The sequence below is a fragment of the Lemur catta genome, chromosome 15, assembly GCF_020740605.2.
Source record: "Lemur catta isolate mLemCat1 chromosome 15, mLemCat1.pri, whole genome shotgun sequence".
NCBI lineage: Eukaryota > Metazoa > Chordata > Mammalia > Primates > Lemuridae > Lemur > Lemur catta.
In genome coordinates this window covers 56,940,098-56,963,869 of record NC_059142.1, presented here as the reverse complement: position 1 = coordinate 56,963,869, position 23,772 = coordinate 56,940,098, and the positions used below count along the sequence as shown (strand labels likewise).

The 23,772-nt window shown below is 64.2% G+C and overlaps 2 protein-coding genes across 6 annotated transcripts in view; one reads left to right on the top strand and one right to left on the bottom strand.

Moving 5' to 3' along the window:
• CSNK1D (casein kinase 1 delta) overlaps positions 1 to 13,411 on the top strand; it is a 33,155-nt gene extending 19,744 nt beyond the window's left edge. Inside the window, exons 5-10 of one of the 3 annotated variants that reach the window (XM_045569784.1) lie at positions 170 to 340; positions 946 to 1,094; positions 2,806 to 2,977; positions 3,576 to 3,715; positions 12,367 to 12,518; positions 13,263 to 13,411. In XM_045569784.1, coding sequence (XP_045425740.1) covers positions 170 to 340; positions 946 to 1,094; positions 2,806 to 2,977; positions 3,576 to 3,715; positions 12,367 to 12,456 — 722 coding nt within the window. In that variant the 3' untranslated portion in view covers positions 12,457 to 12,518; positions 13,263 to 13,411. Of the gene's footprint in view, positions 1 to 169; positions 341 to 945; positions 1,095 to 2,805; positions 2,978 to 3,575; positions 3,716 to 6,594; positions 6,659 to 7,834; positions 10,028 to 12,366; positions 12,519 to 13,262 lie in introns of those variants that run through there. The other 2 variants (XM_045569785.1, XM_045569786.1) reach the window with 2 other exon arrangements.
• SLC16A3 (solute carrier family 16 member 3) lies at positions 12,885 to 23,091 on the bottom strand. 3 transcript variants are annotated; one of them, XM_045569782.1, is made up of 5 exons: positions 23,008 to 23,091; positions 15,957 to 16,204; positions 15,342 to 15,485; positions 14,422 to 15,180; positions 12,885 to 13,726 (listed from the first exon to the last, which is right to left on the bottom strand). In XM_045569782.1, the coding sequence occupies exons 2-5, from the start codon at positions 16,177 to 16,179 to the stop codon at positions 13,452 to 13,454; spliced, it is 1,401 nt and encodes a 466-aa protein (XP_045425738.1). In that variant the 5' UTR covers positions 16,180 to 16,204; positions 23,008 to 23,091; the 3' UTR covers positions 12,885 to 13,451. The 3 variants fall into 3 exon arrangements, with proteins under 3 accessions (XP_045425738.1, XP_045425737.1, XP_045425739.1); XM_045569781.1 differs by lacking the exon at positions 23,008 to 23,091 and adding an exon at positions 22,513 to 22,556; XM_045569783.1 differs by lacking the exon at positions 23,008 to 23,091 and adding an exon at positions 17,076 to 19,960.
• Between the last annotated feature and the right edge of the window lie 681 nt (positions 23,092 to 23,772).

Here is a 23,772-nt window from a genome sequence, read left to right as displayed (position 1 = left end):
GTTCAGGAATTTGCTCAGGAGCACATGAGGGGCAGCTTTTGGTCAAAAAGTAATCCAAGTATATTTTTCTGTTATCTCTAAGGTTTCTTCCGTTGTGCGTGTTTGCTGGGTATTTTGCTCTTACACAAGCACACGTGCTGTCCTTTACACGTTTTCCTTTTCTTTTCAGAGCAATCTCGAAGAGATGACTTGGAGTCTCTGGGTTATGTGCTGATGTACTTCAACCTGGGCTCTCTCCCCTGGCAGGGGCTGAAGGCTGCCACCAAGAGGCAGAAATATGAAAGGATTAGTGAGAAGAAGATGTCCACTCCCATTGAAGTGTTATGCAAAGGCTACCCTTGTAAGTGTTCTCCAGCCTGTCTTTTCAGTAGAGCTGCTTCCGAGGGTCTGTGCAGGTGTCTGGCTCGCCGTCTACAGAAAGGGTGGCAGGAAAGAGGGGTGCCTATATGTGGAGGTAGTAGGTGGCCGTCGCGTCCCAACGCGCCTGCCGAGTGCGGTCTGTGCGGCACTCCGAGGCCCCGGACAGATGGCAAGCGAGGCAGGCCCTGCTCGAGCCCGATGCCTGGAGGCAGGGCTGGGCCTTAAGGAGACCCGAGTGGGTGGGCCTGTGAGGGCGAGGTGGTCAGACCTGGCCTGCACAGTGGCCACAGCTTGCCCTCCCTGCCACCTCCTGCTTCTGGAGCTGTGACTCAGTAAGTGTCCTTTTGTTTTTGTGGGACTGCCCCTGGAATACATTCCCTAGATAAAATCAAACTGCTCTGCGATGTTGAATGTTTAAAAACTCTTTCCTAAGGCCCAGTTCTTAAAAATGTGACTAGTGTTTTAGGTTGCGTCCTTCCCACCTTGAGTGTATGTAGGAAAGGGGGTGAACAGTGGTGCCAACAGACGCCACTCTGGGTCTCGGTCAGGAGTTCGCTCGTTAGCTTTGAGTCTCTTGTTTTACAGCTGAATTTGCCACGTACCTGAATTTTTGCCGTTCCTTACGTTTTGATGATAAACCTGACTACTCATACCTGAGGCAGCTCTTCAGGAATCTCTTCCACCGCCAGGGCTTCTCCTACGACTACGTGTTTGACTGGAACATGCTCAAGTTTGTAAGCGCCACTGCCAACTCCTCCACCCCTGCAAGCATGGCCCGGGAGGCTGGCGGCCGCCTCGTCTGGGCTTGGGTCTCATGTGGGGGCACTGTGCCATGCGTGGTTCAGGTGGCACAGGTGTGTCTGCCGAACCGTGAGAGGCAAGTGTCCCTGGCAGACTTTGGCTGAGGGTGAGGATGCTGGGAAGCCAGGTGCCCGACAGGGAGAGTCGGGACCTGTGGCCTTGCCCACCATGCAGGTCTGCCCAGAACAGGCTCTGCCTGGGCGGCCCAGTCTGCTCTCGTTGGAGGGGGGCTCTGTGGTGGTTGTTGCCGATCCGGAGAGCACCTTGGGGTCGTCCGCCTGGGGTGCAGCCTGGTCCTCCGAGGCTGCTGTGCGGCTAGAGGGCTCCACGCTGGTGCTCCCTGCTCCCTCTCCTGCCTCTTGCCCAGCCGAGCCTGGGGTGGGGGCCTGGTGGGGTGCGCTCCGCCTGCCTGACCCTGTAGCGAGCTGGTTTTGCATGGCGTGTCCTTGCTTACCCACTGTCAGTTCTTTGGGCCTTCGTGTGTGAGAACGTCCTGCCTGTGGCCTGGGAGAACCTTGAGCCTCTCCACAGGCAGCCTGTCCCTGGGAGTCGTGTGAGTTTCACTAATTGGTATTTGGACACCACTGCCAGGATTGGCGCTTTTGTTGAACTTTCATGTTCTCTTTCATTAAGAATTTATTCTGTTGTCAGTTTGAAGAAGTTGGAATCTTTCCAGGTGACAAAATCTGGTGGACAGGCAGAACTGCCTCTTTGGGGAGCGCAAGGTGCACAGCCCCATGAGCGGGCTGTGGGGGCCAGGCAGGGCAGGGGTGCCTGTTGGCTGGCCTGGCTGTGCTCTGCAGGGTGGGCACGGGCCAGGAGAAAGGCCCGGGGCCAGCGGGAGCCCAGTCCCTCCAGGGCTGGACGCAGGAATAGTTGTCCTGCAGTGCTGTTCTCAGTATCCCTCCCTCAGGGCGTGGGACAGACTTTGTAAAGGGCCAAATAGTAAATCGTTCCAGCTTTGCTGGCTGCCTGTGTCACGGGCACAGGCAGTGTGTGAATGGGTGCGCGTGGCTGTGTGCAGTGAATGGCAGGGACAGGTAGCGCCTGGGTGTGGCGCCGCATGCGGGCCCTGCCTTACAGCATTGGTCATGAGCGCGTGAGCCTCAGTGGCCAGTTCCTCAGTAAGTGCTTAATACCCGGCGCCCCTGCGTCTGGAACGCCCTGTGCAGACCTGACCGCCAGCCCTGTTGCTCCACCTGCGTGCGCCTGCTGTCGCTGGGGCATGGCGCTCCCACTGGGGCTGGACTCCGGCGGACTCTCACATGGCCCAGGGCTACACGCCTCCCTTCCCTCCCCACCGTGGGCACTTTGGACTCGTCCCCTCTTGGTGTCAGTGTGCGGACGCGCACAGAGGCGCAGGCCATCCGACTGCTTTCTATTTGGAAGTTTAAGGTAGTTCTGAGCCGCCAGGTGCCCCAGCGTGGGAGGGGTTTTCTCTGGTGTGCTGGGGAAGGACACGAGGCGGGGGGCTGAGTACCCCCAGGGGGCGTGGGGTCGCCCAGCAGGGGAAAGGTCATTTTCTGGCTGACTGCGTCGTGGACAGCTTCTCGGGGCAGTCTTGTCCCAGAGGCCCCTTGGTGTTTTCTCACGTTTCCAGGGGACAGCTGGGTGCCATCCTGATCTCACCTCCTCCCTCCTCAGGGCGCCAGCCGTGCTGCTGACGACGCCGAGCGGGAGCGGCGGGACCGAGAGGAGCGGCTGAGACACTCCCGCAACCCAGCCACCCGGGGGCTCCCTTCCACGGCCTCGGGCCGCCTACGGGGCACCCAGGAAGTGGCTCCGCCCACGCCCCTCACCCCTACCTCACACACGGGTGAGTGTGCCCCTCATAGCGCCCTTGGAGCTGGCTTGGGGAGCTGCTCGGGGGGCTCTCTGGCCTGCGGTGGGGGAAACGCGGGCCCAGGCTACATGGGGGCTGATCCTGGATGTGCTGGTTTCTGCTGATTCTTGCTCCCGAGAGGTGTTAGGAGTAGGTGGGCTGGGGGCAGCCCACCCGCCATGGCGCCTGCAGACACGGTCACAGACTTGGTCTCTTGAGTTGGTCGGACTGAGTTCCTGAAAGCTGTTACCAATGTTTGTAATCGCTTGTATACAGACAATTGTGTTCTCTCACTGCACACATTTTTCCTGCACGAGCCCTTTGATACTCCTGTGTCCCCACATGCTACGGGTGTCTCAGAGGGCTCTCCTGCCAGTGGGTATTCCTGGCTGGCTGACAGGCGTGTAGGGCTGGGCTGGGTGCCTGCTGGGCTGCTCTGAGTCGGGGGTGGCTGTGGCCGTCAGCCCTCCTGTCCTGTAAGATGTTCAAGCCACCAAGGGTCCTCACCAGCCACAGCTTCCCCAGGGGAGGCCCCTTGCCCAGGAGGCCAGGCAGCCTGCAGGGTGCTCACTCCACTTCTCCCTCCTCTCAGCTAACACCTCTCCTCGGCCCGTGTCTGGCATGGAAAGAGAGCGGAAAGTGAGTATGCGGCTGCACCGTGGGGCCCCCGTCAACATCTCCTCGTCCGATCTCACGGGCCGACAAGATACCTCTCGCATGTCCACCTCACAGGTACGTGCTCAGCTCATGGAGGCTGGTACGTGCCGGGCCCCGGTGTGGGGATGTGTCGGCGCCGGGCCTCTGGCTTACCCTGCCTTAAAAGCTCAAAGTCGAGAGTAAGATGAGTTTTTTGAAGGATATGTTTTCTTCCTCTTTTTTTTTTTTTAATGTTCTCCATTTTTGTTTTTAACCTGTGGAGAAGTTGCGTTCCTAGTTGCTGATTTGGCTTCTTGGTTGAGGGACAAGCCGTGGGCTCAAGGGCTCGTTGCCCAGCTGCAGTGTGGTGGGTCACGGCCCGCGGGCAGCAGGCCGCGTTGGGGCTTTTCCTCTCCTGCTGCTTGGGTGCCCCCAGCTGTCTTCCCCGCGCAGACGGCGCCTGCTCGCACCGCGCAAGGAGTGGGTGTTGTGGGCGCACCCGCCCCGTCTCTGGGAACTTCCTCATTCCCGCTGGCTAGGGAGGGTCCCTGTGCGGGAGCTGCCCCACCTCTGGCCGGGGTGGCATTGGCACATGGTGAGGCTTCTCATCTTCTGATGACCTTGTGGACCGTGCTGCCCTCTCAGGAAAGTGCGCGGAGAAACATGCTGCTGCGCGGCCTGGCCACGAGGGCGCTTCCTCATGCCCGTCTTCCTCTCCCAGCATCCTCCTCTCTCTCTGGCTTTTGTTGTTGTTGTTTTTTTGCATTCGCTAACTTGCTTCTTTCAATAGACCAGAACAGCCTTTTACATATATACTGATTCTTTCTCTTGAGACAGTTTTCGGGGTCCTTTGCAGGGGCAGGGGCGAGGGGTCAGGGGTGAGCCCTGGCGGGGCTGGCGTCCTGCGGGGTGCTTGGCTCACCTTCGTGTCTTCCTAGGTGAGCAGGAACGTTCCAGAGGTGCGCTGCAGGCGCGTCCTGTCCCCTGACTGGAGGGGCTGGGCCGAGTAGTGCAGGCGCCCTTGGCCGCCTGTCGTCTTATTAGAAAACGAATCCTTTTCACTGAACCCTTGTAACTCACTAATCATTTTATTAGAAATGGGCTTTTTGTGTGATTAGCTTTCTCCCAAAGAGACCAAGATGCAGGGAATTTGGGTGAGTGGTTATTTGAATTGTGGGGCTGGAGGGGCCTGGCCAGCGCCGTGAGATCGGGCCCCTCCCATGCACACCCCGGTGGCCTCCGGCCTCGCGGCCCTGCAGCACACGTGGTCTCAGCGGTCTTCTCCGCGATCCCTGGAGTCCCCTGTCAACAGCTGTGAGCAGGTCCTGTCCCTCCTCTCACGCAGCCCCTCTGGAGGCTCCCAGCCTGCGAGGAGGAATGAGCGCGGCCTGCCTATGGTGAAGCGCGCCTTCCTGGCGAAGACCAAGGAAGGGGCAGGCCTAACTTTTCTTTTTTGTTTTTTTAAGAAAATAAGGCATCTGGTGGTTTGGGATCTTTGAGGAAAATGAAAGAGTCAGGAGTTCCCTAGGGCTGTGTGGCCCTGGCCGGCACCCAGGGTGTGGCTGTCTCGACGTGCCAGGCTCTGAGGGTGCTGAAGGGCTGCACAGCGCTGAGGGTGGTGGAGCAGAGTGCGCTTCCTTCCCGCAGTGGGCTTGTCGCTTGCGCTCACACGCCAGTGCTCTCGTGGGCTGTTTGTTTTCCATGTGAAGAAATGCAACATGGGCTCTAAGAGCAGGGATGAGCCCCCACAGGGTTTATTTGGGGTGCTTTCCCTCCAGAGGAAGCATCTTAGCTTTTGTTCCTGGTCACCAGGGTTTTATTAAGGCCTGTGATGAGGGCAGGGCACACACATTGTGTCCAGAACAGGTTCCCTCCTTGGTCACGCTCAGAAAGGAGGGAGAAGGGACAGCACATCGCTTCCCTCCAGGTTCCGTCTGCACCAGCATCCTCAGTGCTCTGCGACCGGCAGGCCCCGGTCCTGCATCCAGGGACACACGAGGCCCCTCTGAGACCCGCAGATGAGTGTCTGCCCTGGGGGTTGGAGTGGGCTTGCTCCGGCTTTCACAGTTCAGCTGTTACGCACACACACCCCTCCCTAAAAAGAAAGGTGGGGACTCGGCAGAAGTGGCAGCGCGCTTACTCCTCTGGGTGGCTCTAGGGAAGCAGGCAGCCCGGGCACAGGGATTCGTGTGGCACATCCCCCTGGCGCATCTTCCACCCAGGCTGCCATTTCCCAGTTCTTTGTGCCCCTCCCAGGAGTCGGTGCTCCCGGTAGAGAGGTGAGAAGTTGGCAGAAGGGCTTTCTGGTGCTTGCTGGTCTTGGGCAGGTCTGGATGGGTGACCAGCATCCGACATGCGATGACACTCTGCATGTAGGTCACCAGGGCAGCCTCTGCCTGCTTCAGGGCCTCTCCCTCCCAGACTGCAGGGGCTGCGCCCTGCGCCCTGCTTTCAAGGGCAGTTTGTGCCAGGCCAGGCCTCTCTGGCCAAGTGGCATGGCAAATCTGTTTGTTTTTTTTTTACTTTGTGAGGAAAAACACATCAGTCCAGAATTGTCCACAAAGATGGCAGTTGTGCCTTTTGAGGCCTCGCTTTAATCCACACCCTGTCCCCTAATAAGGTCTGCAGCCCCAGTCTCCACAACAGGAAGTGTGTCCTGCCCGTGTGTCCTGGGGCAGGGCTGTCGGCCCCACGTGTAGGGCCCCACAGCCTGCTGGGTGTCAGGTTCTTGGTGCTAGAAGAGCCAGGAGGGTCTGTCCTGTGCCCCGTCTAGAAGAGGAGCAGCCGCCACTCCCACTGGAGGGCCAGTTGTGAGAGGCCAGTGAGATTGTGGCCGTTCGCTGGGTGCCCCAGGTGGGCCTGGCTGAGGTGAGGAGGCCCGTCTGGACACGGGAGGTGCAGGCGGTCAGGGGGCCGGGGCCTCGCGTGCCGGCTGGCTGGTGGGGCACTTACAACAGCTGTCTTTCCCGTCTCAGAATAGCGTTCCTTTCGAACTCCACGGCAAGTAGCTGCTCGTCTCCCGTCGGAAGGCGGCACTGGGTGAGTGTGCTCGTGGTGGGCTCGGCAGGTGGCAGGCGCCGGGTGGGCTGGGAGCACCACCCCCCACCCCAACCCCGCCTGCAGGCGCGCTCAGGTGGGGCTGGGCTGCATGCCAGGTGCCGGTGAGGTAGAGTGAGGCTTCTTCCGCTTCGTTCTTCTCCTTGTGGGTCCAGAGCCGCTGCCGTCAGTGCCCCGTCTAGGGGGAATGCCGTGCGTAGTCTGAGCAGAGTGACTGTCCTGCTGTGCCCTTGGCCTTTGGCCCCCCGTGGCCGCATTCACCGTGCCGGTGCGCCCCTTCTGTCCCTGGGTCCCACGTGCAGAGCAGGAGTGCCGCGCGCTGCCCTGGGGGCTGGCTCCAGGTTGCCCCGGACCACTTGAGCCGCCTGGTCTGGGGTCGGTGGAGCTGAGAGGAGTGTGTGTTGTGCTCAGCTGAGTGGCGCCTCGCTTGGTGTTGGGGGCTCTGAGCTCTTGCTGCATTCAGACTTCTTGGTCTCTGCCTGTCCTGGCTTTTTTAGTCGTTTCTCTTTCTCTCTCTCATTTATCTCTGTTCTCATTTTGTGTTTCTTTTCAAACCTGGTCTCTGCCCAGCCATCTCGTCCACGCAGCTGTCGTCTGTAATGACCCTCCGGCCACAGTCACCCGCTCCCCTGCGTTGGTGCATGGCTGGGCGTCCACGCTGTGCTCCCTTCTTGTCAGTGATGCGGCCCTTGGTGGCTCCTTCCAGCAGGGGCTTGAGCTTCTGTCGGGTCTGGTGCCGCTGGGAGACCTGCTGTGGCTCTAACGCTGTGCGCGCTCTCGGAAACATGTTGACAGGAACTGCTTTACACGTCTTCCCCCAAAGGGGTACCGTTTCCAGTACGGCCAGTTACTTTCCAGGAAGGGAGGCTGGGAGCAAGTGTCTCTCCCCCTCGGATCCTCACCGATGGCTGCTGAGGTGGCTCCGGGGTCACCTTGCCTGCATGCCTCTTCCCCTTCCCAGCACTCGTTCAGAGCATGCGGCCTGGCCACAGAAGTCCCGTCCCATGGCCAGGGGTGCAGGCCTCCAGACGGGGGCACAGCGGTGTTGGTTGTCCCCTCCCTGCCAGGCTCCATCACTGTGGTGTCTGTGCCTGAGCGCCCGACTGGCCCGTCCCTCTGGCCTCACTCTGACCTTCTCCTGTGCTTTGGCTCCGACAGATTCCCGGTCGGGTGGCTTCCAGTGGTCTTCAGTCTGCCGTGCACCGATGAGAACTCTCCTTCTTGCTGTGAAGGGCAGACAATGCATGGCTGATCTACTCTGTTACCAATGGCTTTACTAGTGACGCGCCCCCCGGTCTAGAACCGAAGTGTTAACCGGGAGCTCTGCAGGCCACTCACCCAGCGACGCTCATGGGGGAAACAAAACACAAACTAAGCGGACAGACTCCAAGAGCTGCCATCACCGGGGCTGCCACCGAGGCCCCCCACGGGAACTGAGTTGTGACGGGGCTGGGAAGAAGGCAGTGAGAGAGACTCAGACTCCCTCGCAAGAGCTGTCAGCCCCGCCAGTGGTGGTAACCTGTGCTCCCTGACGATTCCACTGTAACTACCAGTCTTCTACTTGGTTAAGACAGTTTTGTATCATTTTGCTAAAAATTATTGGCTTAAATCTGTGTAAAGAAATCTGTCTTTTTATTGTTTCTTTCTTGTCTGTTTTTGCGGTCTTATAAATAGATGTTGACTTTAAAGAATCCTGAAACAAAGACACTGGCTTGGAGTTTCTGTGTGAAGTGGAGTCAGGCAGGGAGAGGGGGTGCACATGGATCTCGAGGGTGTGTGTTGTGTTGTTTCGTTTGTTTTGTCCACTTTAGAGAGGAAGTTTCTCATCAGTTCTATGACGTGAGCGTGTGTGTCGTGGGACCTCGGCAGCCTGGTTTTGGCATCTCCCTCACTCTTGCCCGCTGCAGACTGAAACGCCTGCCCTGGGACCTGGCTGGCCCTCGGCGTGGGCGGAGGGTGCTGCTCCCGGCCCCACGCTGTCCTCCCCGGGGAGGGGTGGACTCTGAGGAGCTCGGAGGCTGTGAGCCCCGGAGACGGCGGGGCACTCCGAGAGTGAACGCTGCGTGCAGTTGTGGTTCGCTGGAGAGGACTGTGACTCGAGACTCGTTGGGGTCGTGTGTGATTACCTCGGTGGTGCTTGTTGCCTCACCGCCTTTGAACTTGGGAACTTTCTGAACAGACTGTAAATACTGCCGTGCGGATTGGCTGTTAATCTGTGCTAACACCTGTGTGCTCAACACCACGGAGCGGGTCGTCCCCACGGATGCCAAGGGTGTTGCCCAGAAAAGCCGGCGCGCTGAAGGGCATCCACCCTGAAGTGCCGAGAAGCGGGTGCCTCTCACGGCCTGGCCAGAGCTTCAGGTCCAGGACAGGTGGCAGCACACACCTTGCGACCCTCAGTGGGATGGACGTGAGCCAGTCGGAAGTGAAGCAGGGTGGGCTGAGTCTCACCAGAAGGAAGGCGGCCCCACGGGCTGGTACTCCCCACCCCCCCCCCGCAGGGCTCGCGGCTGCTGATGTGCTTTCTTGCCTTTAATTTTGCAGCTGTCAGGCCGCACGGTGGCGACAGCCAGTGGGGGTGAGCTCTCCTGTCTCGGGAGTGAGGTGCGGTGTCTGCTCATAGCTACTTCTGCCTTTCTTCCTGTCACCTGTGCAGGTGTTGTGTTTGGAAATGGGGCGTGCATTGGGAGCCAGGGACCTGAAGGTGTCCACCTTGGTCCCTCCCTTCCCCGTGGCCCCAGCACAGGAGCCCTGGCCCTGGGGTGCCGTCCTGGTGGGCCTCCCAGGGTGTGGCCGTTTGCTGTCCTGGCCAGACATCTGTCTGAGCCCCTGGGTGCTGTTTTCTGAATCCTGAGCTGGTTACTCTAAGCATTTTGTGGTGTGGAGCCTTGAGCGGGTGGGGCTGCGTGTCAGGGTGCAGGGGGAGGCCGGGGCAGGTCGGGGCGAGTTTGAGAGGTGCTCTGCTTTGTTGCCAAGCGCCTTCACCCATCACACTCCCCACTCCACGCGGTGTTAGCAGTGACCGCCTGTGTGGCACGAGCTTGTTTGTAAATACCCGTGGTCCCGATGTAGGGCCAGCAAGGTTGTGCAGGGCAGCCTCTGCCTCTGCATCCTGGCTCCAACCCGCCGTTGCTGGGTTGAATCAGAGTGGACTTGCTCGAGTCCTCGAGGGTGTGTGGCTATGGCAGTTCTCACCCAGTGTTTACCCCCACCCTCCTCGCAGAAAGCTAGTTAGAATGTCTGTGTCGACCTGTGTAGTGGCAACAGTCTGTGCTGTGCGTTTGTGTCACCACTGTATTTGTGTACTTAAGAACTGTGTACATAATAAATTCATAATGACTTCTACCTTTCTTTCCTGCCCCTTCCATGTGGTCTTTATTTCGTCGGTTTGGGAAGTTTTGGTGTGTTTCGATCCACTGCATGAAAGCTGCTTTTTTGAGGATGGGCGGTCCCGTCTGTCCTCAGCCCAGTGGTGTCTGAGCCGGCAGAGCAGGTGGGAGGGCCACGCCCGGCAGCCATGTGGCGGGGTTGGGTGGGTGCAGTGCATCCCTCAGCCTCGCCACCTTTAGGGAATAGGCCCCCGACCTCCATGCGCTCCGGCCACCAACAGTGTGGTGCTGCTGGCAGATGGCTGTTTGTGGTTCCCTGTGTGGTGGCCCCCCGTCCCGGGAGAGGTCCCCCCACCGCTGGGCATGGCCCTCCGTGGCCCTCGGTCTGGCTCATGGCCTTGGGTCCCCTCTGCTGTGTGAGTTGTTGGAGCACAGGAGTGGCCTCGTCTCAGTTCCTCGGCAGACCCTCCAGGGTCTGGGGGGGGGTGTCAGCTGTTGGAGGGGGGGTGCCTGTTGCCTGGGCCTGTCTGTCTCACAGACCGATCTGTGCTGATGAGCTGAGGGCTGGGCCAGGCAGCCTGCCCTCCCCTGCGTCAGGGTCCCCCGGCCACAGCCCTGTGGCAGGGCCCCGCTGCCCCCGCCTAGTGGAGGACGGGCTCTCTGTGGCAGTGACAGCACCAGCAGGCCTCCTTGGGCCACACATGGGGCCGCTGGAGCTGTCTGGGCACAGGGTGGGTTTGCATGTGGCCACACTTGGGCGTGCGCTGGAGGGCAGTTCCACAGCCGTCCTGACAACTCTGGGTTCTGGGAGAGGGCTGGCGAGGAGTTCCCTGCCCCGCTCACTCTTCACTGCCTGGGACAGCGAAGGCGACATGTGGAACCTCTCCGTGGCTGTGGGATGAGGCGCCACCCTCACCCCACTCACTGCCACACAGGCCCCAAGCTGAGCCCACATTCTAGCTCCTGCCTGGCCTTTCCAAGCCTAGGCCCCCTCCTGGCCTCCTGTCAGGGCGTGTGTGAGGGGGTGAAGGCAGCTGGTCCTCTCTGAAGCCGGGTCTGGCCGGACCCCCGTCCTGAGGACGTGGCCTGGTCGTGAGGGTCAGGAGCTTCCTCGCAGCCCTTGCTGGGCCCCTGCCTCTGCCCCTGGCTTCCCAGTGTGGCTGCTCACGTCAGTGCCCAGGTTTTTCTGCGAAAGCCCAGGGCGGACACATCCCTCTGAGATGCAGGGCAGGGGTCAGAAATGCGCCCCCCAGGCCTGACAGCCGACACGTGGTCAGGGTGGAGCGGCAGCCCAGGTGCTGGCTCACGGACCTGCCCCACACAGGCGTCCCCTGAGTCCTGTGCTCCCGCTGCCCTCCGCCCCCCAGACCCATGCGGAGGTAGGCGTGTGTCTACACAGGGTGTTGGAAGGAGCCTTCTTTGGCACCAGAATTTGTTGCAGCGGTGGGCGGCAGCTCTGCTCACAGGCCGTGCCACCTGTCGCAAGGGCAAGCAGTTTCTTGAGGATGGGAATTGGTCCTTTGTGGCCGTCTGGAACCAGGAAAGTAGGCGGAGGAGACATTTGTGCACCGCCTCCCCTCCCCGAGTGGTGAGCAGTGCAGACGCTGTAGCCACGCTGGGATGTTGCCACACGGCATCTCTGTGAAGGCCCTGCCAAGGGAGGGGCAGAGCGTGTGGACCCCAGCTCCTGCCCCCACGCACAGCGCTATCTTCCCAGAGCCTGCCGTCCTACCAGGGCGTAGTCTTAATCGTGACCCTCTCAGTCCCTTCAGTGTCCCCAAGGCATGACTTCAGGGGTCACCATGTTTCCGGCTGCTTTGTGGTGTGCCTGCCCCAGTGGGGTCTCGAGTGAGAAGGGCCCAGGGCCAGGCTGGTCAGGATGAGGGTGCAGCCAGCACCCCCCGGCCCTTCCGGAAGCCCAGAATAACTGCCGGGGCTTCCAGGACCAGCTTATGCAGGGTTCTGTGGGCTGGGAGAGAAGGAATCCCAGCCTGTGCAGTCCCCTACGGGGTTGCGGGCAGCTGGGGCGCTGCGTGGGCAGCGTGTGTATCCGCCTCGCCTGTCGTCTGGGTCATGGAGGCAGCTGCCGAGGACCATGGGCCTGTTAGCTGCCCCTGGGGCTCAGCCCACCCTGAGGGCCTGGGGTCCCTGCCCTCATCTCACGGGGTGAGGTCACATGCAGGCCAGGCTCTCCCAGGACACGCGGCCTGTGGCTGCTTAGCTGCCAACACCACCCACCCGCCCAAGTGCCTGCCCAGGGGCTCCCCACGGCAGAGGCCACCAGCGGTGCCCGAGCCTGGCTCCTCTGCAGGGCTGGGCAGGGACAGGACCTGAGACATGTGCTCTCACTTTTCATTGCAGAGGAGCAGGGACATGGCGTCTCTCCGGTTGCACGCAGCCCGCCAGGGCGCCCGCTGCCGTCCCCAGCGCCCGCGACGCACCACCTACTGAGAGCCCCAGCAGCCTCTGACCGGGCTCCCAGCCACGCAGGCTGCTGCCAGCCACCAGGGCAGGTGGGTGTGAGGTGCCCAGGGCAAGCCACGCTGGGCAGGGGCTTGGTGGAAGAACATGGGGAGTCAGCCCGCCGTGTAGTGCACTGCCCAGCAACCAGAGAGAATAAACAGAAGGCAGGAACATCCTCTTTCTTAAACACGGGCACGGTGAGCAGAAGTCACCTGCTCTGTCCCAGCTCGAGGCACACACAGCTGGGGCTCCCCTGCAGGTTTCAGAGACCAGCCCAGGCACCGCCCGCGCATCCCTGGCCAGCACACGCTCCTTCCCTGGCGCGTGAGTGCTCTGTGGCTGCTGAGCACCCCCTGGGTCGGCAGGGAGTGTCCTGGAGCACACAGCACCGAGAAGGTGACAAGGACCAGAGCCAAGCCACTCTGTGACCATCACCAGGTCATTTCTTAACAGAAGTGAGATTCGGGGCAAACAGACCACAGAGAACACGGCTCCACACACTTCTAGGAAAGGATCCTCCTGGGCCGCCTCCTGCGCGGGTTTACTTCCCACCTTCCTCGGGTGGGCACTGGGAGGGTGGGCACGGGGCAGCGCTGCAGGGCCTGAGGGTGCAGGACGGGGGCCCCCGGCAGCGCCCGCCTGCCAGCCTGTCCCTGCCCCGCCCTCTGATTAAAGTGTTGTCTCTGAAGCGTGGGTTTCTAGGTCCTTGAGCACAGCAGGCTCAGGGCTGGGGGTCAGCAGGCTGGGCCCCGGGCGCGGACGGTTCATAACCTCCAGGCTTGGCTTCACCACAGATCGGCTTTGGAATGACACGGTTCCCACTCCACCACCTCCCCCGCAAAACACTGCTCAGGTGACGACCCGCCGACCAGGCCCCCGGAGCCGAGTGAGGGCCCCGCCTAAGCTAGTCCTGTTTGTGAAATAAATACGAGCGTTGCCAGTCTCTGTACCTGTTCCCTGTGCCCTGCCAGCCCGCCCCGCCCTCACACGCTGGTTTCCGGGGTGTGCACGACCTCCCCGTTCCTCTCAGGCTCTGCTTTCAGGAAGTGCTCCACCTCCCGAGAGTCCACCCCCGTGTCTGCCGGGGGCCTGTGGAGCTTCTCTTCCTCTGCGGCGGCTGCCTCGGGCCGGGGCTCCCTGGGCCTCTTCCTGATGCAGAAGCAGTTGCCCAGCAGCAGCACCAGGGAAGAGGTGAGCACCTCGGCTCCCGCCAGGATGAACACGTACTTGTAGACGTGCGTGGCGTCCAGGAGCTTGCCTGCAAGAGGACCCAGTCACCCGCTGCGTGGGCAGGTGCTGTGTCCCGTTGGTCTCCTGACATGGGAGAAGCCCGCCCTCGGGTCCCCGTCTGCCTCCAAACCAATGAGGACAAAGTGGTTTTGCCTACGCCACATGCCTCCTAGCCCAGGAAGGGGGTCCTCACCACCTACTCCTTCCCCCTCCTCATCCCCAGGGGAGCAGAGACTTAAAGTCTAAAAATAGAAGTGGCTTTGAGGAGGGTCGGGGGCCTTGGTGGGTGGTGGAGTCAGCTCAGCCCTGTGTGCACAGCAAGGACCCTGGGACAGGGAGCATCAAGTGTGGCCTGGGGCTCCCTCCCACACGCTGGGACCCCCAGAGGCTGCAGGGTCACCCAGGGAGACCCAGACCAGGATGTGAAGCCACTTGGGAGGGCGGCACAGTCGCCAAATCCCAGACCTGCGCCCTCCCGTCAAAATCATCTGAAATTCCACTCAAGTATTTTGTCAGCCTTCAAGAAGAAAAGCCCCAAGTAAAAATCTGGCTGTCCAGGGCTGCCTGGTGTGCACCTGCCCGTGGGCCGCGCCGGACCAAGCACCCCACCCGGCGACACCTGCGGGCCCCGGCGCCCCTCCGGCTCCGAGGCCCTGCGGGGAGATGGCTGTGTCCCCACCTGCAAGCAGGGGGGTGGCGCGAGGGGCCCCAGTCTGCACTCACCTCCCGACGGCGGCCCGATGAGCACAGCCACCGCCTCCAGCAGCAGCACGAGGCCAATGGCGCTGGAGAACTTGGAGGTGCCCACGATGGCCATGAGCACCTCGAACTGCAGGGCCCCCACCATGCCGTAGGAGATGCCGAAGAAGATGCAGAAGACCACCAGGCCGCCGTAGTCGCTGGCCGTGGAGCCCGTGAGGTCGGTGAAGCCGTTGAAGAACATGGCGAAGCTGAAGAGGTAGACGGAGTAGGGCCGCACCTTCTGGAGCCCCGTGAGGAAGCCGGCCGCGGGCCGCGCGAAGATGTCAATGAAGCCCAGGATGGTGAGCAGGAAGGCGGCCTGTGTGTCGGGGACTTTCATGTCTTTGGCATAGCTCACCACAAACACCGGCGGCACGAAGAGCCCCAGCACCATGATGGAGGTGGCCGCTGCGTAGAGCACGAAGCCGCGGTCCCGGAAGACGCTCAGGTCCAGCAGGCGCCGCGGGGGCCGTTGGGGCCCCTGCCCCCCGCCCGGCTGGGACGCCACCAGCGGCCTCATGAGCGCGGCGCACACGCAGCAGTTGAGCAGCAGGCCGCCCAGGACGAGGAAGCCGCCCCGCCAGCCGTAGTGGTCCTGCAGCAGCTGCCCCAGCGGGGACAGGGCACACAGGAACACGGGGCTGCCCGCTGCCGCCAGCCCGTTGGCCATGGGGCGCCGCTTGTTAAAGTAACGGTTGAGCATGATCAGCGAGGGCTGGAAGTTGAGCGCCAAACCCAAGCCTGGAGGAGAGGGGGCCGCAGGTAAGACCCCGCCCCGCTTGAGGCCACCGTGTGTGTCCCCAGCTTGTGCCAGGCACAGGCCCAGGGTGCAGAGCACCTGCTGCTGAAGCACTCGGGAGACGCCCCTCCCAGCACCCGGGGCCCCGCTGGACTCCACTCACCAGTGATGACCCCCGTGGTGAGGTAGACCTGGATGATGCTTGTGCAGAAGGACGCAGCCACCATGCCCAGGGACGCAAAGAGGCCGCCCACCAGCATGACGGGGCGGCAGCCAAAGCGGTTCACACACACGCTGCACAGCGGGCCTGGCGGGGAGGGTGGGGGGTGGCTGAGGGTCAGGGCCAGCCCAGGCCCACAGCCAGGCTCTGCCCCCTCCACGGCCCTGGGCCCGAGGCCTGGAGCCGGTCCCCTCCTGCCTCGGGCTGGGCCAGGTGCTCCAGAGCCCCCCAGACCAGGCTCCCCGCATGCGGACTGTGCAGACGTGTCCCGGGCAGAGCGGAACCCCCAGCAGGAGGCCCTGGCTGGGCTGAGCAGGCCCTGGAGAGTTGGCCATCCTTGCAGAACGGCGCGTGCGACCTCGCCCGTGGGACTGTCTATAAATACCGCCGGCCCTGCCTGTTCCCGTCTCACAGGACATCCAGGCTTCACGGCAGGACCTCTCTCGAGGGCCTCCCTCCAGGATCCCCGCGGGCCTGGGCGACAGGCCCAGCCACGCCGGGGCTCCCGTGGCCTGGCTGGCCTTGCGCTGAGCACGCCAGGCAAGGGCCGGCCCTCACCTGTCCCGTAGAGCATGGCAAGCAGGATGGAGGAGATCCAGGCCGTGTCACTGTAGCCGATCCCAAACTCGTGCATGAGCTCCTTGAAGAAGACACTGACGGCTTTGGGGAAGGCGTAGGAGAAGCCGGTGATGACGAAACAGCCGAAGAGGACGGCCCAGCCCCAGCCCCCGTCGGGGGCCTTGACGCCCGTGGGACCCTCATCGACCACGGCTCCTCCCATGGCCAGGAGGGCTGGCTCGCCTCACCTGAGCGAGAGGAAGGAGCTGACTCGGCTGCCCAGGTGCTCACCTGGCCACAGCCCGCACCTGGGGGTTGGCTTGGAGCCTCCACCTCTGGCCCCTTTCCCTCGTGCTCCGTGCAGGGCCGGAGAATTGGGGGGCGGCAACTGGGACCCCGTCCAGCCCCCGCCCTGCGTCCTGTGCCCACACAGCTGGCTCTAAAGGGCAGTGGCTTTTTTGGGCTCAGCCTGGGTTCAGGTTACCTCTGGGGAAGGCAGCCCCCGGCAGGGACATCGTCTGGCCGCACTGGCCACCCTGACCCGTCCTGTGATTCTGGCAGCAGCCCGCACTCTCGTCCCCCCAGTACCTGGGCTTGTGTCTGCAGGCGCTTCCCCTCTCAACCCAGGTGGAGCCCACCAAGCCTTGCGCTCCCGCCCCCAAGGGGAACCGGGCTTCCCAGCCAAGAACCTGAAGCCCAGGAGGGAAAGCTCATGAGATGAGGTGGGGCCCTTGGAGGACAGAGGCTGAGGTGTCCATGAGTGGGGAGGGTGGGGCCGAGAGCCGGCCACTTGTCCCCTCTGGCCCTCGGGGCCCCTCACCTGCCTGCTCCCTCACTGACTGCCTGGTAGAGCCTCGCAGCCCCACCTCCACCCCGAGTCACCCACAGGCCACCAGGGGGGCCCACCCGGTCCCCCAGAGCAAACTGTTCCGGCTCCCGGGGTGCGAGGAGGGGGCTCCCCAAGCCCCGTGCCGGCCCAGGGCGCAAGTCCCCCTGCTCACCTGAGCCAGCATAGGCTGGGATGCTGGGACGCTGGGGCCAGACTCCCATCTTCCCCGCCCCCACCTGGGACCCCCCCCCCCCCCTGAGATCAGCTGGTGGCCTCATGGCCTGCCTCACCAAGGACAGTGCCGGGCCAGCGTCCCAAGACCTGGGGTGGCTTAGTGCAGCCTGCGCAGCCTCCCCACCGGTGGTGGGCTGTGAACCAGCTCTTCTGGGAGAGAAAAGCTCTGGCGTGTAATGTCTGTGGATTCTGTGGCGTGAACACCATGCTTCAGCCAATGCCTGAGAACTCCCAGCACTCCCTCCCCGCCCGGCCGCCTCCGGCCTGCAGCCAGGAGCGCTGGCCCTCGGTTTCATAACCCGTCTTGGCTCCACCCCTGCCCCCTTTCCCGGGATCCCTCCTGCAAAGGTGAGCAGAGACCCCGGCCTAGCAGAGCCCTGTGGGTGGCCGTCTGCATCCAAGGTGTACGCGTAACCCCGAGGACAGGGCCCTGCCGGGAGAGTCTGAGCACGTTCAGTGCGGGAGGCTCCTGACGACGCCGCCTCAGCCCCTGCCCGTCCACCCCACCACCAGTGCTGCCCCCGGGAGCCCTGATGCACGTAGTGTCTGGGGGCTGTTTTCCGAGGGCTTCCTGGGTGTTCCACGCAGCTGCTGCTAGTGCTGCTTGATGACCAGACCCCCAGGGACCGACCTTGGCTGTCAGGGTGATGACAGGACAGACGCAGCCCACCGGAGCAGAACAGCTCACCCCCAGGCCCCCGCAGGCAGAGCCCACCTTCAGAGCCCGGACCGGGGCCTTTGCCTAGCCTGCCCAGAGCCCACCCCCTCCGCCGCCCTGGTGGAGCCGGGATGGGACGGAAGGACCGTCCTCCCACAGCCGACGTGCCAGGCGGGCACGGAGCATCTGCTCAGGTCTCGTCCACGTTGGAGTTCAGAGTCCCCGAGACTGTGCAGCGGGTAACAAACACTGAAAAGCATGTGCGCTTCAGGAATGCGCCGTGATGCAGCCACGCCGAGGAAGCAGGGGGTCATCCAGGGCTCCCGGCTGGTTTTGGGTGGTGGGTTCAGAGATGTTCATTGCGCTTTTTAAAATAAATCAAGTGGGCTGTGGGAGGCCAAGGAAACCACTCAGCGTTTCTCTCCAGCAAGTGGGAAGAGGAGACCTCTGAGGCTCTCCTGGCTGCACCGGCAGTGCCTGGCGCTTGCCAGCAGGGGTGGTGGGGAGCAGGCACCCCAACTTTCCGAAGTCCTCATCCCTCTGCCCTGCCTACCCAGGCTGTACCCGCCCTGCAGGCAGGCGAGGGTATCTGGGGAGGCAGGAGACGCCGTGCCCCCTGAACCCAGGGCTGGGAGGACGGCAGAGGGTTAGGGTGGTGCCAGGACTCCGGCCGGGAGGGTGTGGCCTGTTCTGGGGCCTGGGTGGCCTTGGTGCTGCCACAAAGGACTCTTGTAGGGAGGGTGGTCTTCTGTGTCAAGGAGGTGAGTAGCATTTGGACAAGAAGCCCCCAGACTAAGGCTCAGCACGGCCACGTGTACCCACCCACCTGGCCTGGCGTGCGAACCACACTTCAATGTGCAGCCCCCAGCCTGTAGTCCAGGAGCTGACCTCAGCCAGCTGTCTGCCCGATGGATGGTTTAGGGCTGTGGGGGGTGGGGAAGGGGAGTGAAATGTCAGGCCACCGTTCCCACCTCCCGGTGCAACCCTGGCATGCAGACAGGCCGAGCTGCAGGGTGGCCGGTGTTCAAGCAAAGCCCTGTGGCTGCCCTGTTCAGACCCAGCACGGAAGGGGCTCCCACCGTGGGCCTCCATGCGTGGGCTTGGGGGATTCGCATGTGAACCAGCCCCAAAATAACCTGGACTCTTGGCCCACAGATAGCTGATATCCCAGGTCGGGGTGCTTGGGAGAGCTGGTCCCCCAAAGTCCTTAAGGGCCCTGGGACCCCAGGCTGTCGGCAGCTGAGCAGGGGAGGACCGTGGCGGGGTGCACGGAGTCCTTGGAATGGCCCTTCCAGGAGGCCTCGCACCTGAGGGCCCAGTGTCCGTCCCAAACCAGCACTCCTGCCAAGCAGCTCCCTCAAGGGTCTGGGGCACAGGGGCCTGCTGAGGTCCCGGCCCCCAGGCCTGGCCTCCCACCCGGTCAGGCCCCTGCACTCTCCGGCACTTGTCTCCCTTGCCCGCGCTCTGGACAGCCTGCTCCTCCGCGGTCTGGGCAGGGGCACCGCCTGAGGCCTCCCCACCGGACTGTGCGCCTTGGAAAACGGGCGTTGTGCCTGGGTTCCATGCAGGGGCCTGAGCCCTCAAGCCTGTGGCCTGTTAACCTAACTGACTTCCTGTCCTTGGAGGGACAGGCCTTGGCCCAGCCTTTGTGGAGGCAGGGCAGGACCCAGCACGTCGGGACCACGGCAACAGCCCTGTGGTGGCTACTGCCCGGCACGGGTGGCAGTGGCCCAGAGTGCCGCATGCTGGGAGGGGCCTCCCTCCGAGTTCCGCTCAGCCCTTCCCCTCCACCCCGTTGTGCAAACAGTCGCCCAGCCTGCCAGAGGCCAGCACACCTCAGCCCCACCCACCTGTGTGCAGGGGGGGGCAGTGCGGGGGCTTTTCTGGGAGGGGTGCAGACTGGCGGAGGGGGACCCTGGGCAGGGGCCTGCCCCAGGCCTGATGCTGGCGGGCTATGCTTGGACCCTCTGCACTACCCGGCAGCCCCAGCACTCACTGCAGCGACCCTGTGAGCTCAGGTCACCCACAGGGACCAAATGACACTTGGGCCCAGGGCCAGCCTCCCACCCAGAGCCACAGCCCTGGCTGGGACTCCCAGGCATGTCCCCCCAAGGATGGCAGGGCCTGTGACAAGGGGAAGGCTGGCTGTGCCCCAGGCAGGCTTCAACCCTTAGCTGCAACCCCGCAGGTGGCCCTAGGGACGTTTTGGGGTCTGCTGTTGGTACCCCCCTCTCTGCAAGGCTGCGGCCAGTGCCCTGTGGCCAAGAGGCAGTGGAGGACACCTCAGCCCCCCTGGGCTGTGGCAGGCTCTGGGGTCACACAGCACTCCTCCCTCTGCCACCACTCAGACTCACTGGGGTAGGTGGGGGGGTAGGTGGGAGGGTGGGGAGGGAGAGGGCAGAAAGGCTGGGCTGGGGAGGGGGGACCCCAGGGCAGGGAGGCTGGGCCGGGGAGGGGGGACCCCAGGGCAGGGAGGCTGGGCAGGGGAGGGGGGACCCCAGGGCAGGGAGGCTGGGCCAGGGAGGGGGGACCCCAGGGCAGGGAGGCTGGGCCAGGGAGGGGGGACCCCAGGGCAGGGAGGCTGGGCCAGGGAGGGAGACCCCAGGGCAGGGAGGCTGGGCAGGGGAGGGGGGACCCCAGGGCAGGGAGGCTGGGCAGGGGACGGGGGACCCCAGGGCAGGGAGGCTGGGCAGGGGAGGGGGACCCCCCAAGGTAGAGAGGCTGGGCTGGGGAGGGGGACCCCCGGGCAGGGAGGGGGATGGGCACTGGTTCCCACTGGGTCCTGCTTCCCAGCCCTGGGATGGGGCTGTGGGGAGGGTGGTGGTCGGGCGGGCCGTGGGCTTGGGGAGAAGAGGATGCCCCGCCTGGCCGGCCGTGGGACGTGGGGGACGTGACCACACCAAGGGAGGAGCCGCCGCCGTATTGCCTGCAATAGGCACCCCCCGTTACCGTATTTGCCAGTGAGCGCGAGGCCGCCTGGTGAGCTGGGCTCAAGCACCACCCCGCACTCGGCAGCAGGGGACCCCTCGTCCTGGCCTGGGGCTCCCCAGGTCAGGGCCTGCTTCACTGGCCACAGAGGTGGGACCTGTGGGCGCAGCTCAGGGCTTGGGAACCCGGAAGGCCAGGTGGGTACCCACTCTGGGACCCCCGGGCAGCTCAGTTCACGGATGGGACTGAGGCTGCAAGGTCTGCGCTCCAGCGGGCACCTGAGGTGAGGCTGTGTAGTTGCCCCAGCCCTGCGCCAAGGCCAGTGCCCGGGGCCAGGGGCACCTCTGACGGATCCGAGCCACCACCCAGAAGGGGCCCCCTGGGCCCTGGGTGTTGCCCACACTTGGTTCCTCACCCCAAGGGGGTGGCACTGGCCCCTCCCTCTCACATGGTCAGGTCACTGCAAAACCCACTGTGGAGCCAGGGTCACTGCAGGCCGGAGGGTGGGGCCCCACAGGCCCCTCCACATACACACACTCCTTGACCACTGCCCGCTTGTTGCTGCCCCTGCAAACTGAGGTGTCTGCTGCAGTCAGTGAGGCCAGACAGCCCTCTGGGTGGCAGGCCCTGCCCAAAGTCACGCAGGTTGTTGCCCAGCCTGCCGTGGGACCAGGCCTCCAGCCCACCCTAGTCTCTACCCACACCGCGGAGCCCTGAGACTTACCCCTGCCGGGCAGTGCCCTCAGAGCCCCTCAGGGGTCAGACCCCCGGTGCCCTCCTAGCACCCCTCAGTCCTTGCCCACCCTGAGCCCAGCCTCTCCACTGCCTTGGGATTGCCCTGTCCCTCCCAGCACCAGCCAGACTCCAGGCACCGCTGGGCCTGTGCAGTGAAGCCAGGGACGCAGGACACTCCCCACACACGCAGCACCCACCCCTACTCTCAGCTTTGGCGGGGAAGCGTGGAGGGGGCCCCCTGCCCCTTGCTGTCCACGCCCACCCAGCAGGCTGACGGGTCATCACCAGGACAGTGATCTGTGAGCCAGGTGCCCTGAAGAAGCAGCTGAGTGCCTCCGGGACACAGAGGAGGACACTGGCCCCTGAGCTACCCCCTGTCCCACACCCGGACTCCAAGCACCCCCAGTGGCCACGCTTGAGCCAGGGCTTCCCTTCCCTCTCGTTTGGCCGAGCATCCAGGTAGGCGCCTCATCAACCCACTTTCCAGATAAGGAAACTGAGGCCTGGGTCCGGAAGTGGTAGCCCATCTGAGTTTCTGCCTGGGGTGGCGGCTAGAGAGAACTCGGGGAGTCCAGCCTGTCCCGGAGGGGCTCCCCCACCTCTGTGCACCGGATCTGGGCCGTTGGCTGGCGCCGGAGGGTGTGGGTTGGTGAGTGTTCAGGGCGGCGGCGAGGAGGGAGAAGAGGTGGGAGGGGACTGCCGGGGACTGCCGGAGGGTGCCCGCTGGCCAGCGCCGCGCGGGGCGCACGTGCTCTCCGCTCCCTCGGGGCGGTGAGCCGGCCGGCGCAGGGCGCGGTGGGGGCCCGCAGCCCCGCCAGATATAGCCCGCGCGCCCGGCCGCCCTGCGCTGCGGACTGAGCTATTTATACCCAGGACGTACCCAAGACCGGCGCCTGGCGCGGCCACCTCCTGGCCCAAGCCCAGCCCCTAAAGGCCGCCCGACGGATGGGCGCCCGGGCCGGCGAGGCTGGGCTGCCAGGGTTCGAGGGCGCCGGAGGCGCGGCTGGCTCCCCGCAGCCCTCCGGGGGGAGCTGCAGGGGGCGGGAGGCTCGCGCGTGCCCGGGGCGCCCCCCGCCCAGATGGGCCGGGAAGGGAAGGGGTGGGGGAGCGGGAGCGAGGACCCGCGGCCGCCCCCACGCCGGCCCCGGCCTGCGCATCCGGGCCGCGCCTACCTGCCTCCGCTCCGCCGCCGCGCCCGCCTCGGCTGCCGGCGCCGCGCCGGGGGCGACTTTAAGCGCTCTGGTCGCTCGCGCGGCACGTCCCCCGCGCACGTCACTGCCGCCCGGCGCCGCCCCTGCGCCGCTGCCAGCCCGGCCCCTACTCCCCGACGGCGCGGCCCGCGGCCTGCTCCCCCGCCAGGCCCGGGGACCGCCGGCCAAGAGACGCGTCCCCCACCGGCCAGTCCCGGCCTCCGCGTCCGGGGCCTCGCCTCCCCCCGACGCTGGGCCGGGAGTCCGGGCCGGCCGCGCCCCCGGGCCCTCCGTTTCCCCTGCCGGGGTCGCCGCCCCCATCTTCCCAGGCTCCGGTTGGAGCGCGGCTGGGCCTCGTGTCCCCCGCGGCGGTGACCCCTCGCCCACAACGCCTGGGCTGCGCCCCTGACGGCGGGCGCGCGTCCGCGGACCCGTGGGGTCCCGCCGCCCGGTTCAGCTCCGGCCCCCCGGCCAGACCTCCGCTTCCTTCCTCCGCAGAGCCGGTGGCCTCTCCTGGGTCGCCCCGATTTGCGCCAAGGCCTCGTCCTCTCCGAACTTCCGTTTCCCCAGGTGCCTCTGCGCTCCGGCCTTGGCCTGCCCGGCCGCCCCTCCTGTCCTGTGGCCCAGAGCCGGGCAGCCCCCACGCACCGCTGGCCCCCGGGAGAGGCGGGTGCCTCCGAGCCAGAGGAGAGTGCAGGCCCGCCGGTCCTTGGCAAGGTGCTTCGTGGGGCCCCATTTTTCTCATCCACAGCATGGAAATACCGGGGCACTCTGGGCGCTAAGTCGTGAGGAGGCCCCGCCGCCCGCGGCCTGGACCAAGCACAGCACTTGTCAGCACCGCCCAGACAGGGCCACGGGAGCACTTTCCAACTAGCTGGCTTCTAGGCGACACCCACGTCTCCTGGGGCTAAAGAGGCCGAGGTATTGGTAACTCTGGACTTCAGCACGGAGACCCCAACACGCCCAGGGTTCGGGGAGCAGAGTGAGAATCAGCAGAGGATGCCCCTCCAGAGGGCTGGGAGGTGTGCCCACGCCCTCGGCTTCGGTAAAGCCACCATGGGGGGTGGGCCTGGGCCAGGGACCATCTGGAGCCACAACCTTCCAAGATGCCACGTTCAGCAAGGCCTTCTGCTATTCCTGCTGGGTGTGGAAAGCCCACCCTCCCACCAGCCCCTGCCCCCCAAAAGAACCTTGGTGCTCACCCGCCCCCAAATGCCAAAGAAATCAAGATGGAAGCATGCA

What these genes read in the sequence shown, in the direction of transcription:
- SLC16A3 (XM_045569782.1), bottom strand. Translation starts at nt 16,179, where the DNA reads ATGGGAGGAGCCGTGGTCGATGAGGGTCCCACGGGCGTCAAGGCCCCC. An exon ending in CACCACGGGGGTCATCACTG is followed by an intron (nt 15,181 to 15,341) that starts GTGAGTGGAGTC and finishes CCTCTCCTCCAG; the next exon opens with GCTTGGGTTTGGCGCTCAAC. An exon ending in CATCGGGCCGCCGTCGGGAG is followed by an intron (nt 13,727 to 14,421) that starts GTGAGTGCAGAC and finishes GTCCTCTTGCAG; the next exon opens with GCAAGCTCCTGGACGCCACG.